Raw genomic sequence first — 16,548 nt, 5'->3', positions numbered from 1 at the left:
GGGATAGAATATTGCGTCACCACGCCTGAGTTAACTCGGGCTCGGGAGATGGCGCAATAAGTACTATTTTTCTTGAACATTCCCGCCCGCCATTCATCGTTCGATGAATGAATGTAACGTGGATTGGCTGGGACGCTATGGCGTGATCGCTCGCGGCTCGCGGCGCCACCGCCCTGTCCATGGGGAGATCGTTCATCGATTTAGATCCGGTTGTGAATTAGTGCCGTGTATCTGAAGTGAAATTCGTCGTTTCGGCAGCCTGAACATGCGGTAAGTAAATTAGCTTGACGATTGGTGTCAATCCATCCGGCCCGGGGATCAATCGCGTGACTCGTGCAAGTGGCCACTTGTTGGGTGGCAAAAGCTCATTCTTCAGGATACAAAGATCCCCAACTCGTGGTTGGGGGTGAGGTCGCGTCCATTTATTGCGGGCTTGGAGTGACTGTAGATACTCGCGCGACCAACTACGCCAAAACTGCAGTCTCATCTGCTGCAGTAGATGCCATCGGGACAAGCGTGACCTGGGGACGTCTTCCACCGGTGGATCGGGAACGGCAAGTAGTGCGTCACCAATCAAGAAATGCCCTGGTGTGAGGGCCGTGACATCTCCCGGGTCGTCGCTCAGCGGTTGCAGAGGTCGTGAGTTCAAGCACGCTTCAATTTGGGCAAGCAGGGTCGTCATCTCTTCATAGGTGAGATGCTGATCGCCGACGACCCTCCTCAGATGGTGCTTTGTGGCCTTCACGGCCGCCTCCCAAATTCCCCCGAAGTGCGGGGCTGCAGGTGGGTTGAATCGCCAAGTAATGCCGTCGCCTAGTAGATGGGCCTGCATAACCTCACTTGTGCTGCGCAGAGGTTCCAGGTTATCGCGCAGCTCCCGTGCTGCCCCGACAAAATTGGTGCCTCGGTCGCTGTGGATGGTGGAACAGAGACCTCGCCTCGCGGTAAAGCGTCGCAGTGCTGCAAGGAAGGCCTCGGTGCTGTAATCAGATACGACCTCCAAGTGGGCGGCACGAGTGGTTAAACACACAAACACGGCCACATAACCCTTGTGTGTTCGTCGACCCCTGCCTCGGGAAGCCAACAGTGTGAAGGGCCCAGCATAGTCCAAGCCCACTTGATAAAACGGCCTGGCTGGCGTGACACGGTAAGCTGGTAAGTTTCCCATCAACTGTTGTCCTGGCGATGCCCTCCAGCGGAGACAGGTGACGCAGCGATGAATATGGGCCTTGACTCTCTGTCGACCCTGCAATATCCAATACCTTTGTCGTAAAGCCGCCAAGGTAAGTTGCGTCCCTCCATGTAGCGTTCTTCGGTGAGCTTCGTCAATTAACAGCTCCGTGAAGTGTCCTTCCTTTGGCAGGATGATGGGGTGCTTCTCCCAGGATGCCAGCGCAGCGTGCTTCAACCGCCCACCGACCCGCAGTAACCCTTGGGAATCTAAGAAGGGTGTGAGTCGTAGCAGCTTACTGCGACTCGTCAGCGGGGTTCCCTGTAGCAGTTGGTGGCAGTCCTCCCGAAACTCCTGGCGCTGAATCACCCTGATCCAGCGCGCCCGCGCGGCCTCGACTTCAGCGGGTGACAAGCACGGGTCCCGGCCTCCTCGGGGGGATCGGTGTGTCGTCCAGCGTAGACACCAGGCCGTTATCCTCAGGAGGCGCTGAATGGAAGAATAAGCGTTTAAGAGGTAATTGTGTGCAACCTCTTTATCACTAGTGGCCAGGTTCGACACGACTCTGGCCTCCAGATCTGTAACCTCCTCCTGGTTTGCAGTGTCGTTCAACCAGTGAGGGGGTCCGGTGAGCCAGGCTGGGCCCCTCCACCACAAGTCAAAGCTCGGTAGTTGATTGGGTGGCAAGCCCCTTGAAGCGCAGTCCGCAGGGTTCTCGCTCCCTGCCACATGATGCCACCGTGCCTCCGGCAGCTCCCGCTGGATATCCGCCACCCGATTCGCTACGTAAGTTTTCCACCGTGACGGATGGCCTCGTATCCAGTCCAGTACGATCCTTGAATCGCTCCACAGGTGTGTCGGGACGCTGTCCCATTCCATGGCCCCCTTCGTGACGGTCACCAGACGGCTCAGCAGTGCAGCAGCGCACAACTCGAGCCTCGGGAGCGTGACTCGCTGTAGTGGAGCCACCTTCGTTTTGGAGGTGATCAAGTGCGCCTGCGCGTGGTCGTCCTCATCCACGACTCGTAGATATACCACGGCGGCGAAGGCTCTCTCTGAAGCGTCCGCAAATCCGTGGAGCTCCAGATGCTTGACCCTGGGGTGAAGTCCTAGCCAGCGTGACACGCTGACCTCTGCCAGGCTCGGCAAATCCGCTAGATATTGGGTCCACTCTCGTCCGGCCGCTGGCGGTAGCGTGGTGTCCCAATCTATTTTCAACAGCCAAAGTGATTGCAGAAATATCTTTGCTGTTACAGTTACCGGCGCCAGAAATCCCAGAGGATCGAAGATTCGAGCAATGCGGGAGAGGACTGTGCGACGGGTAACGACTGGGGTAGCATGATCCTCCACTACCCGGACTCGGAACTCGTCCTCGCGCACGTTCCAATGGACGCCCAAAGCCGTGTGGAGTGTGCCTTCCTCCCAGTTGACGGCCGATGGGACCTCTTCGCCTGGGAGCTCCTTCAGTAAGGTGGGAGAGTTAGACACCCACTTCCTTAAATTAAAGCCGCCCGCCCTGCAGAGTAGGCACAGCTCCTCTTGGATCTTGCGTGCCTCCTCTTCTCCGTCGGCTCCAGTAAGCACGTCGTCCATGTAAACATCCCTTTCCAGGATCGCAGCAGCCCTTGGAAACCTGGAGCGTTCATCCTGAGCCAGTTGTCGCAGCGTGCGAATGGCCAGGTAGGGAGCACAGGCCAGGCCGTAAGTAACAGTATTCAGCTCGTAATCGCTGATCGCTTCGTCTTCTTGTCGTCGCCAAAGCAGCCTTTGAAAACGGCGGTCATCAGGGTGCATGATAATTTGGCGAAACATCTTTTCAATATCGGCAGTCAAGCAAATCCGATGTACTCGCCACCGCAGTAACACTCGTAGAAGACCCGGTAGCAAGTTGGGTCCCACCATGAGGAGGTCGTTCAGTGACTTCCCTGAGCTGGTAGCGTAGGAGCCATTGAACACCACCCGAAGCTTCGTGGTAGTGCTGCTCTCTTTTAGTACGCCGTGGTGCGGCAGGTAATAGCTCTCGCCATCTGGGCAAAGTTTATCGGTCTTAGACATATGCCTTAATTCCTCATACTCATGCAGGAACGACTGGTAGGCCTCCTTGAAAGCGGTGTTCCGACTGCTCTTGGCCTCCATCCGTTGAAGCATTCGGACGGCCCCGGCTCGAGACTCGCCCAGTCCTTGCGTCTCCTTGAAGGGGAGGCGCACCATATAACGCCCGGACGGAAGACGCTGGTGAGTGGTCGCAAAGTAATCCTCGCACTCCTGGTCCTCAGCATTGAAGGTAGTCGTCACCCTCACTTCTTCTTGTTCCCAGAACCGTTGGAGCATCGGGACGAGGTCATCTTCCATCGTACACTTCAGCGTGACGAGCCCGTTCGAAGCACGCGGTTCGTCTGGATTGGCCGTGGTAGCAAGGCCGGATATAATCCAACCCAAAGTCGTCTTTTGGGCAATGGGCTCACCCTCTTGCCCCTTGCGAACGCCGTCCTCCAAGATCATGGAGTAGACGTCGGCACCCAACAGGACATCGATCTGGGTGCCAGCAGTGAAGTCCGGATCAGCCAGTGGTAGACCTTGGAGGTGAGTCCAAACATTTATTGACTGCTTGACCTGTGGAGAATAGGCCGTAATACGTGGCAGCACCAAAGCCGTGGTGATCTGCCGTGAGCCGTCGCCTCCATGTGGCGTGAACTCCAGTTGTATGCTTCCACGCACTCGCTCCTTTCGCTGGTTGACGATGCCAATTAAGTGTATATTCGAGGGTCGCCTTGATAGTCGTAGCAGTTGTACCAAAGCTTCCGTAGCTAACGAGACTTCACTGCCTTGATCAATCAGAGCCCTCACTAATCTTGGCTCGCCGTCCCGGGAACGCAATACTATCCTGGCGGTAGCTAATAAAACAGGTGGGAAGCACACCGCGGCGCGAGGGAGGCTCTCCCTTGTTCTGGATTTCCCCAAATTTACTGAGACTTCCGAAGTCTCGGCTGGAGCACGAATGGAGGTCGCTTCGTGAATCGAGGTATGGTGCCTTTGCTGGCACTCCTGACACCGTTTGTCGCATTTACAGTCGGCGACGCGATGTCTCCCCAAGCAATTAAAGCAAAGGCGTTTAGCTAGCAGGACTTCTTTACGTTCTTTCGGACCCTTAGCCTTATAGTCAGCACAAAACAGAATAAAAAGACTAGCGCCACAGAGACTGCACTGGTCAGAAGAGCCTTTGGATTTGCTCACCTGGTGAACCTTGGCGTTTCTTTGTGTTCCAGGTGGCTTCGTCGACTTTCCCGCTAGACCACCACGCTGCTCTTCCAAGGCCTCCACGGTATTAACGCGTCCCTCTAAAAAGTCCTTCAGCTGCTGGAAGGTCGAGGGAGTCTTTGTCTTGCCAAGCTGTGTCTCCCATTCGCGCCTGGATTGGGGATCGAGTCTTTCTATGACCAGATGCACGAGCCAATCGCCGCTGGCATCATAGGGCCTCTTCAGGGCTGCGAGGGCCTCCACCGAATCGCACAACGTGTAGTAGAAGTCTTTGAGGTCAGGCCCTGACTCTCGTGTTAGTGAAGGTAAGCCAAAAATGGCCGCCATCAATGCTTTTACCGATAACCGCTGATTATCGTAACGGTCTTCCAGCAATTTCCATGCAGCTTCGAAATTCTCCTCCCGCACCGGTAGATTACGAAGGAGTTTGGTCGCATCGCCTTTAAGAGTGCCCCGCAGATAGTGTAGACGCTCAGCGTCCGACAAAGTCGTGTCTCGGACGACGAGGGACTGGAAAAGTCCTTGGAAAGATGGCCAGTCTTTATATTGACCATCGAAATTCGGTAAGGGGATCCGCGGTAGCGAGGCCTTTGAACGGACGATCCCCGTAGCTGCCACGTGGCCCGGCTCGTCCATGGACAAACGTTCCAGGGCTCGGGCCACAGCCCGTTCCTCTCTGGTAAGCTCCTCTAATTTTCCTACCAAGAGAGCCTCTTGCACGAGGAAGATCTCTTCCGTCTCTGCTGGTTGATCTTCCCTCCAATACGGATCGCCTACGACTTCCGAGTCCTCAGCCATGGCAAGTAATTGGTCATGCTGTGCCTCAAATTTAGCCCAATTTTTGCGGAGAGCCTCTAGCCTCGTAGATACGTTGGCTTTGTTCCAGTTATTTGCTCCTAATTTCTTTAAATTTTCGAACGCACGCGAGATTCGACCTTTAAGGTCGCGTTGACTCGTTATCAAATGGCTCATTGTTTCAGAGGTCACGCGCGACTGTTACCCACAACACTCGCGAGGAATCCCGAACGTTCCAGAACTACAGACTCCAACAGCGCTGCTCCGGCTCGAAGGACCAAAAAATGTTAGCAAAGTTTCGGATCACTCGCGTCGCAGGATCGGGATACTCGCGTGGAAGCTGTCTTTGACTTAAGCACTAAATGTAATCTTAAATATAAGTCTATTTACAGTATAATACAATAAAGAGTTATAGGGCACAATTATTAAACAATTATTACTTTAAATTTAATATCAGCGGTACTGGTTCCCCGGCACGATTAACCAGTTTAATTCTTAAACAGCGCGAAGCACGTGGAATCGGCACGATTCTCGTAGCAAGCAAGCGATTTAAGCAATTCAAGCGAAGCAGGCAAAGCGTTTTACAGGTGTTACCTCTCGGATGGCTCGTCGACAAGTAGATCGAGGAAATCTCGCTCGATTTCCTCGAATCCGCGTGCTCTCCCCCTTCCATCGATCGCCGATGGAGCTGGAAGGGAGATAAGATCGATGCTCCACATGAACAAGGGGGGATAGAATATTGCGTCACCACGCCTGAGTTAACTCGGGCTCGGGAGATGGCGCAATAAGTACTATTTTTCTTGAACAACCTGAAAACCTTTGGGGGTGGTTTCACCCCCTAAACATGACAACAGGCGAAAATAAAAAAACACGTATATGTTATTTTTCGGCCCTCTAAAACATATCCAAAAATCAAAGCAATCGGAGGCGAATACCTGGAAAACCATTGAGGGGTGGTTTCACCCCCTAAACATGCAAACAGGCCAAAATAAAAAAATACGTATATCTTATTTTTCGGTCCTCTAAAACATATCCAAAAATCAAAGCAATCGGAGGCGTACAACTGGGAAACTTGTGAGTACACGAGCGCGCTCGCCGGCAGGATACGCGGCATACTTTCGTTTTCGTTCAATCAGAGACACTTGCAAACTGAATTTGAACCTGTCAAGTACGTGGCATTATGCAAAAATGTCCGCTAGAAGAATACATAGGGGTGCTGGGTACAATAGATCACGGTAAAACGGTTTTTTCAGCCAAAAACTGAACTCCGTGCACTCCGTGCACCCGCGCGAGTACCGGAAGGTTAACCGGCTATACCCTTTGTAGAACCATATCCGTGGTATAATATGCCAACGACTGTACACAAAACATTAATTCATTCTGCGGACGTCATGGAACATACAATATTTCCAATTGGGCAACTGGGAGAAGAAGCACAAGAAAGCCGCAACAAAGATATCAAAAACTACACACAACATCACTCTAGAAAATGTTCTAGAAAGAAAACAATGGAAGAAGTTTTCCATAATTTGCTTGTTTCTTCGGATCCATATATAAGCAGCATGAGGAAAATATATCCCAAAAAATCAAAAAAAAATATCCAAAAGATGTCATGCAGTTTCTTGATACACCTGATATCGCTGAATCTGGAGGAGAAGAACAAGAAGGGGAAGAGGAGGAGGAGGAGGAAGTGGAGGAAGTAGAGGAAGTGGAGGAAGAGGAGGAACAGGAGGAACAGGAGGAACAGGAGGAACAGGAGGAACAGGAGGAACAGGAGTAACAGGAAAAACAGGGTGAAGAGGAGAAAGAAGAAGAAGGGGAAGAAGAACAACAACAACGACGACGACGAAAACAAGAGGAAGAAGAGGAAGCAGAAGAAGCAGAAACAAAACGAATAAGAGGAGGATGAAGTACAAGAAGAAGAAAAAACAGTAGAAGAATATTAAAATTAATTAATTACAATATTGTTCTTGAAAATGATGTTCATTACCCGTAAGTATAAATATGTAAAATGCATTCGACTTTATATTTATTATACATTATTAATTATTTGATTAATTAAATAATTATTGTACTCTTAATTACAATATTCCTCTCCTCGTGATATCTTCATGTGCTTTAAATTTGTATACATATAGTTAATTTCATTATTTTTATATTCAATATTTAACATTAAAACAGTACATTATTATCATTTTAGAGTCATAATATTGCTATTTATTCCAACAATTTATCTTAGATTCAAAAATATTACTTTTGGCCAGCTTTCTCTATAAACACGCCATTGTGTAGCGTCGCGAGCGAAAATCGAACAGTGTTTTGTTTTACCGACCAACGCGTCGTTACGTAACCATTTTCGTTCTATTATAATTTATATTGCAATTCCACGACATCACGTCTTACTATAACTATGTGAATAAACTATTTCTGTTAATTATTATTAAACGAAGGAATCTCGTTCGTGAAATTCATTTCTTTATCGCACGCCACCCGAACCAACCCCACCATTCTACAAGTAAACGTTATACATGTAACGTTCTCGATCGAGACGTTGCCGTTTGTTACAGGAGATTCCACAAGTAGAGCGGTTTATTTACCCGTGGAATTGTGGGTGTTGCGGCGCAAGCGAATCGATTTGCTTCGAGCACCAGGTAGTGCTGTGTATTCCGAGAAGATTAGTTCAGAGGACAAGAGTGTCGCGGCTACCGGCTGTTCTTGCGCGATTTCTTATGAAGCTTGTTAGCCTGCGTGCGAAGGCTCTCTCCTACTACCGACATTTCACGCGTACGTTAAGAAAAACGAACCAATCGGATTTGGACTAGCGGCGTAGTTTTGAGTGAAATCGATACGCAACGGTAGATACGAACGAGAACTCGAACAGACTGGAAGACCAGGAGTCTGAATTTCAATAAATTACAAGACATTCGTTACAACACAAATTTATCCGGAAGTATAATTATCCTTCACATCCACGTCTATTAAAGATCGCGTGTGACGTCCGGTACTGTTCCGCAAGCAAGTGGGAGCATATTCAGGACAAAACATATTGGTCCTTCGAGCCGGAGTCCGGCGGCTGATGCCGTGGTCCAATTCAAACAATCCTTCCGGAGTGGCCTTTTGAGCTGTGCCTAAATCAACCAACCTACGGAGCTGCAGTATCCAGAATCGTTAATTGGACGCTTGGGAGGAGCTGATAACCACATCAACCCACCAAGGAGTCGCAGACGGAGCCCTTGGATGTTTCCAAGGCAGTAGCAGAGGAGTCACGTGTCAGCCTCCTGCAGCTAGATCTTCGCATCGCAGCATCTGGACAACCTGCTACGTTCGACTACGAGGATCGCAGTTCGAGATCCGCATCAGTCATCCAAATCATCGACCAGGTAGCTGTGTCTGACCATCCTTCCTTACCGCTGTCCGTCTTTCTTGCCGTGCTTCAATTTCATATTTTAGTATGGCTACCGATCTCAAAGCCCTCGTCAAGAGGCGTGCCACCGTTAAAGGTCAAGTGTCGCGTTTAAATAGTTATGTCAGGCAAACGGACGATTTAGATATACCAGCCTTAGAAAGACGACAGCGTATTCTCGAAGAATATATCGAGAAATATACCGCGGTTCAGGAAGAAATAGAACAAGCAGATGATAGCGGTCAACAAGAACAGGAACGTATAGAATTCGAAACATTATGTTTTGAATGTGGAGATTTTATTGATAGAGCACTTTATAATTTAAAACATCCTGCAGTTATTACCGCGGAGACTACTATCCAAGATACTACTCTATCTACAACTTCTTCGCAGTCCATAATACCGAAAATTCAGATTCAGCCATTTGACGGCAATTACGCCCAGTGGCAGAGCTTTTTTGATACATTCCGGTCACTAGTTCATGAAAGCACTACGATAAAAACTGTCCATAAATTCCATTTATTGAAATCTTATCTAACGGGTAGTGCAGCGGCGGTGACTGACGTATTGGCAGCTACCGATGAGAACTATTTAGTCGCCTGGGAATTGGTTCAGAAGCGTTTTAACAAACCGAGAAAGATAATCCAAAGCCATATACGCGCTTTGTTTGAGCTACCGCAGATAATTAAGGATTCCCCATCCTCATTGCAAGCCCTAGCAGAGGGAGCGGAAATGCATGTAAAATCGCTGAGGTCACTTCAGCAACCCGTTGATTGGGAAGAGATGCTTATTTATATAGTATCGGCAAAGTTAGACAAGGTGACTCGAACTGCCTGGGAACGCACAATTGAGGATGGCGATCAGCCAAAATTTGCCGATTTGTTAGCATTTATGAACAAATACTCACGAGATGACGAACCGGTTCAGTTAGTAAGTCAATCTCGCGACCCACAGCCTAAAGGGCAAGCAGATAAACGTACCAAGTCAAGCCATAGATCCAGTGCCTTTGTTAGTACGAGTACGACCGTATCTTGTGCCTTGTGCCACCAAAACCATTATCTGAATCAATGCAATCAATTATTAAGCTTATGCCCGCGTGAACGACTTAAATCGGTCAAGGCTCTTAACCGTTGTATTAATTGTTTGCGAGATAACCACAAAACGGCTCAGTGCCGTGCCGGCACTTGTAGACAATGCAAGGGTAAACACCATACGTTATTACATTTTCCTGATACTGTATCAGCAGTTAAGGTAATTCCAAATACGGAGCCACCTAAGAATTCAGCTCCTTCGTTATCCTGTATCTCAGTGGGAAATTCGGAAATTTTATTGTCTACCGCACGCGTGAAAATTCTAGACAGGCTGGGCAGACCCCACGAGTGCAGGGTGCTTTTGGATCCCGGCTCCCAACGTAATTTTATTACAGAAGGGATGGCTAACAAGTTACAATTACAAAGGATTGAAATTAATCTGCCAATATTAGGTGTAGGTCAGATTAGAAACTGCAGTCATTATTACGCGCAGTCGCGTATTATTTCTAGAGTCACTAGTTTTTCATGCGAGGCGGAATTCCTCATGTTGCCTACCATCACTAGTCGATTACCTGCACAAACGGTTAATAGCAATTTACTAAACATCCCTTCGAATGTAGCTCTAGCCGATCCAGAATTCAATAAATCAGCAAATATCGATGCATTATTTGGAGAGTATCTATACTACAAACTGCTAGGTGCAGGACAAATTAGATTATCGAACGAAACTACGATATTACAAGAAACCCTTTTAGGTTGGATCGTTTCAGGAAGGGTAGGAATAAACCTAAACTCGAATGGAGGAACGAAGTGTTTTCTCGCCACAACTCAGCTGGATTCTATTTTAACAAAATTTTGGGAATTAGAAGAGTGTCCTGGTAAAAGGGTGTTCTCAAGGGAAGAAGAAGAGTGTGAGAAATTATTTCAAGACACCACGCGTCGAACTAGTACGGGTCGCTACGTGGTTAGGTTACCCTTTAACGATAAGGCGAAACGATTGGGCAGTTCCTATGGGACGGCTCTAACTAGACTTTACTCATTGGAACGCAAACTCCAAAATAATTCCGATTTATATTCTCAGTACTCGTCATTTCTAGAAGAATATGAAAAATTAGGGCATATGACCGACATAACCGATTCGGATCAGGTTCACGAAGGGTGCTATCTACCCCACCATGCCGTAATAAAAACAGGCAGTCTAACATCTAGGCTCCGAGTAGTTTTTGACGGATCGGCCAAAACCAATAGCGGAATTAGCCTAAACGATTGTCTTATGGTAGGTCCGACTATTCAAGAAGACATTTTTTCTCTAATAACGCGATTTAGATCTCATACTTACGTTTTAACTGCTGATGTGGAAAAAATGTTCCGCCAGATAACAGTAGATCCGAAGGATGCAATATATCATAAAATATTATGGCGCAGGGACCCATCAGAGGCAATAAGAAGCTATCGATTAGATACGGTGACTTATGGCACAGCAGCGGCTCCCTTTTTAGCAGTTCGATGTTTACACCAATTGGCCAGTGATGAGGCTAATGCCTTTCCGGTAGCTGCTGAGGCCATTAAAACCGATTTTTATATGGACGACTTATTAACCGGAACGTCCACATTAGAGGACGCCTTAATGCTTCGAAACCAATTAATAGATGCCCTTCGGGCAGGAGGTTTTAATTTGAGGCAGTGGGCTTCGAATGAACCAACGTTGATTGAACATTTAATGGAACATAGATCCGAAGAATATTTATACTTAGATTCGGATAGCATTAAAAAAACCCTGTGAATCGCTTGGCGTTCGCGCGAGGATATCATTTGTTATGAAGTAAAGGTAGATAATTCGGAGGTGCGCGCAACGAAAAGAAACATCCTGTCTAGAATAGCAAAACTTTTCGATCCCTTAGGATTACTGGGCCCGGTTATAATTAAGGCAAAGCTAATAATGCAACAGTTATGGAAATCGAGTATTGGTTGGGACGAGGTCATTCCGTCGAACCTAGCCTCCGCATGGAAAACCTATCAGGAGCAACTTCCACTATTAAATAATTTTTCGTTGTTCCGTAACCTTTTGATAAGGAAGCCAGTGGATATACAAATTCACGGTTTCTGCGATGCGAGTGAAGTAGCGTATGGGGCTTGCATCTATATGAGATCCGTGGATGATCAGAATAAAGTTGTGATACGTCTAGTTGCAGCCAAATCAAGAGTAGCGCCACTCAAGACCATATCATTGCCCAGGTTAGAATTATGCGCCGCTGATCTACTTAGCAACTTGTATCAGGCAGTTTCTAACGCAATGAAGCTTTCGATCAATTCAGTCCACTTTTGGTCCGACTCGACCATAGTGTTGCACTGGATTCGTGCACCACCACATACCTTGAAAACGTTTGTGGCGAATCGAGTGTCGAAAATCCAAAAACGTACGAACTGTTGGGATTGGAATCATGTAACTTCCGCTAATAATCCTGCGGATTGTATATCTCGCGGACAATTACCGGAAGATTTTCTGCAGAACCGGTTATGGATCGAAGGTCCTGTCTGGCTGACTCAGGCACCTGCAGCCTGGCCAATGATACCTATAGTTAACATTGATATTCCAGAACGACGAGCGGTAATAACTTTGGTAGGATGTAACGATATATTTACGTTCTTCGAAAGGTATTCCTCGATAAGTTATCTTGAGCGGGTAGTAGCATATTGCATTCGATTTTACAAAAATGCGTTGCAGCTAGAAAGGAATACTGGCCCACTGGCAACCACTGAAATCCAGAGAGCCAACAAAATCATAATCCGATGTATACAAAACAAACATTTCACTCAAGAAGTCCAGGATTTGGGGGAACAGGGATTCGTGCGCAAGGAAAGCAGAATCTTTAGCCTGACGCCCTTTATAGATCGGGATAAAATTATTCGCGTGGGCGGTCGATTAAAGAATTCAAATATTCCGTATTCCCAAAAATACCCTATTCTTCTTCCGCGATCAGAGCATGTCACGCGTCTCATAATTCAATACGAGCACCATAGGCATATGCATGCGGGTGTACTCGGAACCTTTTACGCAGTAAGACAAAGGTATTGGCCTATAGATGGCAAAAATATGACCAGGGCAGTTGTACGTAGGTGTATCCGATGCTTTAGAACAAATCCCAGAGATGCACCGGATTATCTTATGGGCAATTTGCCTAAGGATCGCATAACCTCAATAAGGCCGTTTCAAGTAGTCGGTGTAGACTACTGCGGCCCCTTTTTCATCAAAGAAAAGAAATATCGGAATACAAGGAAGCTGAAGGTTTATGTCGCCGTCTTTGTCTGTTTTGCCACAAAGGCGATACACTTAGAAATCGTTAGCGACCTTTCTACCGAGGCATTTTTGGCTAGTTTGAAAAGATTTTTTGCTCGGCGAGGGTACGCACACACGATCTACTCAGATAACGCTACTAATTTCGTAGGCGCTAAAAATGTTCTGGAGGACCTGCAATCCTTAGTCTCATCGACTAGGCACAACGAACTGGTGACCGGAGAGTTATCTGCGAAGGGTATTTCCTGGCATTTCTCCCCTCCAAGATCGCCGCATTTTGGAGGGTTGTGGGAAGCAGCGGTAAAGAGTTTTAAACACCACTTGAACCGTACAGTAGGCGATACATTGTTTACTTACGAGGAGCTCAACACTTACGTCATTGAGATTGAAGCCATACTAAACTCCAGACCACTAACTCCCTTGTCCACCGACCCGAACGATCTTACAGCCCTCACTCCGGCTCATTACCTCATTGGTGAGACATTCACAAGCCTACCTGAGTCTGATTTGACCAGCGTTGCCGTTAATCGATTGTCCGTTTGGCAACACATCCAAAGGGTTAAACAACATTTTTGGTATAGATGGTGTAAGGAATATCTTAACGAGCTAAATCTTCGAAGCAAATGGCGGAACAACCCCAAGGCGTATTTAAAAGTAGGCACCTTGGTGTTACTCAAGGAAGAGAACCTGCCACCTATGCGTTGGTGCCTCGGCCGTATCCTAGAGGTGTATCCTGGTAACGACAATATAATTAGAGTAGTTACTGTTAAAACGATCCATGGCACTTACAAAAGAAGTGTAAAAAATATCTGCCCACTACCGATAGACCAAAGCTCGGAGCAACCAGGCGTTGTGTAATTGGTGTTTAATACTTATAAGACGTTTTACGCTATGTACTATTGTTATTACTCCTACACTTAGTTCATATTAGGGCCAAGTGCCGTTATGCTTGTTTAATGAATTATAAGTTAGTTTAGACCAAGCCGATAATGTTAAATCAAGGCGTTAGGACTCTAGCCCTGTTAAGGTAATATTCCAACATTCAAGCACCTTCTAATAGCCAAACATTATCATTGTACATACGTTCACTATAATTTAATATGTCATAAGCTTAATATATAGAATGATTAGTCATAAGTTTCGAAAGGCGGTTCTTTAGGAGCTTTCGCCAACTTCGTTTTCCTTATTGTCTTTTCTCTTTTTGAACGCAACCGTTCAAGGCGGCGGCATGTTGCGGCGCAAGCGAATCGATTTGCTTCGAGCACCAGGTAGTGCTGTGTATTCCGAGAAGATTAGTTCAGAGGACAAGAGTGTCACGGCTACCGGCTGTTCTTGCGCGATTTCTTATGAAGCTTGTTAGCCTGCGTGCGAAGGCTCTCTCCTACTACCGACATTTCACGCGTACGTTAAGAAAAACGAACCAATCGGATTTGGACTAGCGGCGTAGTTTTGAGTGAAATCGATACGCAACGGTAGATACGAACGAGAACTCGAACAGACTGGAAGACCAGGAGTCTGAATTTCAATAAATTACAAGACATTCGTTACAACACAAATTTATCCGGAAGTATAATTATCCTTCACATCCACGTCTATTAAAGATCGCGTGTGACGTCCGATACTGTTCCGCAAGCAAGTGGGAGCATATTCAGGACAAAACAGTGGGAATGGTTCGGGTGACGTGCGATAAAGAAATGAATTTCACGAAACGAGAGTCCTTCTGTTAACAATAAATAACAAAATAGTTTATTCAAAAGTTTTGACTCTAGGTCTAAATGGAACATAGAATACGACACGGAGATGTGTGAAATATAACGTTAAATTAATATAATAGAACATAAGGTAATTACGTAACGACGTATCGGTCGGTATTAAAGAATATCGTTTTGATTTCGGTTTAGACGCTAAGTCGGTGTAATAGAACGTAAGATTAATTATCGAAAAATTACGCTTGGTTGATAAGTAACAGAATCTGACGCTTCGGTCGGTAAAGCAGAACATAAAGATCGTTTGACGCTTTCGGTATAGAATAGTTAGAACTGAGGCGTTAATTAATATAGAAGATATAGTGTAAAGGTACGATATTAAATCGCTAATTGAACATGAAGTCTCGACTCAAAGTCGGTATGATGTATATTACAAGAAATGACGCTTTGGTCGATTTAGAATGTTAAGTTGAGAAAATTGAGATCCTCTGGGAGTTGTATTGGCTTCCTGTCGCCTATCAGCTGGTTCACGCTTTCTAGGATGGAAGCTGACGAGCTAACTAAAGCTGCCTCAGCTGGGAGCCGGGATGCTAGCTAAAGTAACCCAGTTGTTGATTTCACGTGGCTCAGGAGATAATGAAAACTGCCTGAGATGGAAGGGAGGAGCTAATTAAAGCTACCTCGTTTGCTGCTGCTAGTTCGATGGAAGAACCAGGAATGAATCTCGCTTCTCTCTGCTGGCGGCCTCTATTTATACTCCCTGCCAGAGCTTGGCCCGCACCAATCACTCGTTGCGCGATTACCCGCACCAATCAGATTTTACATCCGGTTCGCGCCACTCGCGCATTACACTCGGTTTATTCGGTGTCCGGTTGATCGTGAGCTCTGCACACGCGCGCTTGATCCACTCCTGATCTGCACTCAATTCACTTGTCAAGTGAATGGCACTGCGCATGCGTGGTATACTAACTTATTGCTAACGCTGAAAGGTTTAAGTATAATATAAAGTGAATTACAATCCACGAGGTAAGAAAAAGAAAAAAATGACGGCGGTTCGTAGCGGTACGTTAGATATGTTTCCATTCTTTGTTTCTCTCTTTCTTCACGAACACCCCTTCATTTGTCGACACCAGTATGCTTTCTATCTACCCCTATCATTGAACCCGGACGGCCTTTTTCCCTTTGTTTGATTAGAAACTGCTTATCTTCAATAATTTTGATCATATTTAGAGCATTTTGATGAGCTATATCAAATAAATCATCTAAAATGTCGCAGAACTCTTTCTTTTCTATCCTAAACACTTCTCCGATCTTGTTATTATTTTTCATGAGGTTTTGCCAATCTCCATATAATTTATTTAATTTCTCTTTATACTTTTGGATGCGTAGAGTTGGAATTTTCGCTTTTTCCACAACACTACACATTCTTTAAGAACTAACGTGATACTTTCGTTTAAATTTAACTTTGGTGTTACATGCCCCTATCGGTTCATCCTGTACTTGCAGTCTTTGCGTCGCTTTCTATCGTAGAAGACGATTCAGCGGAATCGCCTCGCGCCTGGCAGTCACGCCGAACCGCGAAGCGATCGTAATGACAACGTGACCGTCGGCTGGAAGCGCGACTTCCAAATAAGGAGCGATCTACGATTGCCGACGGGGCGGTTTCCCCCATTCGCCTGCGATAATGCGGGGCTCCGCCCCGAGCCGCCAGCGAGCGAACGGAGAATTGAGGTCGAGAGTTCGTGGTAGGGAGTTCGATTGACGATGAGCCGACGAGCCGTCCAGAACCGCGATCTCGTCACCGCGCATAATTTTGTAAATCACGCTCGGCCGAACTGGTCAGGCGAAATGTATCTCCATTCCGACACACCGAGAAATGGCACGCGCCG

The 16,548-nt window shown here is 46.9% G+C and overlaps 2 protein-coding genes across 2 annotated transcripts; one reads left to right on the top strand and one right to left on the bottom strand.

Moving 5' to 3' along the window:
* Positions 1-217: 217 nt before the first annotated feature.
* On the bottom strand, positions 218-3,226 carry LOC143374895 (uncharacterized). Its single transcript, XM_076823443.1, has one exon. It carries the CDS (start codon positions 3,224-3,226, stop codon positions 218-220), a length of 3,009 nt encoding a protein of 1,002 aa, XP_076679558.1.
* A 21-nt stretch (positions 3,227-3,247) lies between these two features.
* On the top strand, positions 3,248-3,727 carry LOC143374894 (uncharacterized). Its single transcript, XM_076823442.1, has 2 exons — positions 3,248-3,406; positions 3,489-3,727. Exons 1-2 carry the CDS (start codon positions 3,248-3,250, stop codon positions 3,678-3,680), a joined length of 351 nt encoding a protein of 116 aa, XP_076679557.1. The 3' UTR covers positions 3,681-3,727.
* Positions 3,728-16,548: the final 12,821 nt, after the last annotated feature.

The sequence above is a fragment of the Andrena cerasifolii genome, chromosome 11 (assembly GCF_050908995.1).
Source record: "Andrena cerasifolii isolate SP2316 chromosome 11, iyAndCera1_principal, whole genome shotgun sequence".
In the NCBI taxonomy this organism is placed as follows: Eukaryota; Metazoa; Arthropoda; class Insecta; order Hymenoptera; family Andrenidae; genus Andrena; species Andrena cerasifolii.
This window is presented reverse-complemented; position numbering and strand designations above follow the sequence as displayed.

What these genes read in the sequence shown, in the direction of transcription:
- LOC143374894 (XM_076823442.1), top strand. Translation starts at nt 3,248, where the DNA reads ATGCAGGAACGACTGGTAGGCCTCCTTGAAAGCGGTGTTCCGACTGCT. An exon ending in CGCCCGGACGGAAGACGCTG is followed by an intron (nt 3,407 to 3,488) that starts GTGAGTGGTCGC and finishes TCTTGTTCCCAG; the next exon opens with AACCGTTGGAGCATCGGGAC.
- LOC143374895 (XM_076823443.1), bottom strand. Translation starts at nt 3,226, where the DNA reads ATGTCTAAGACCGATAAACTTTGCCCAGATGGCGAGAGCTATTACCTG.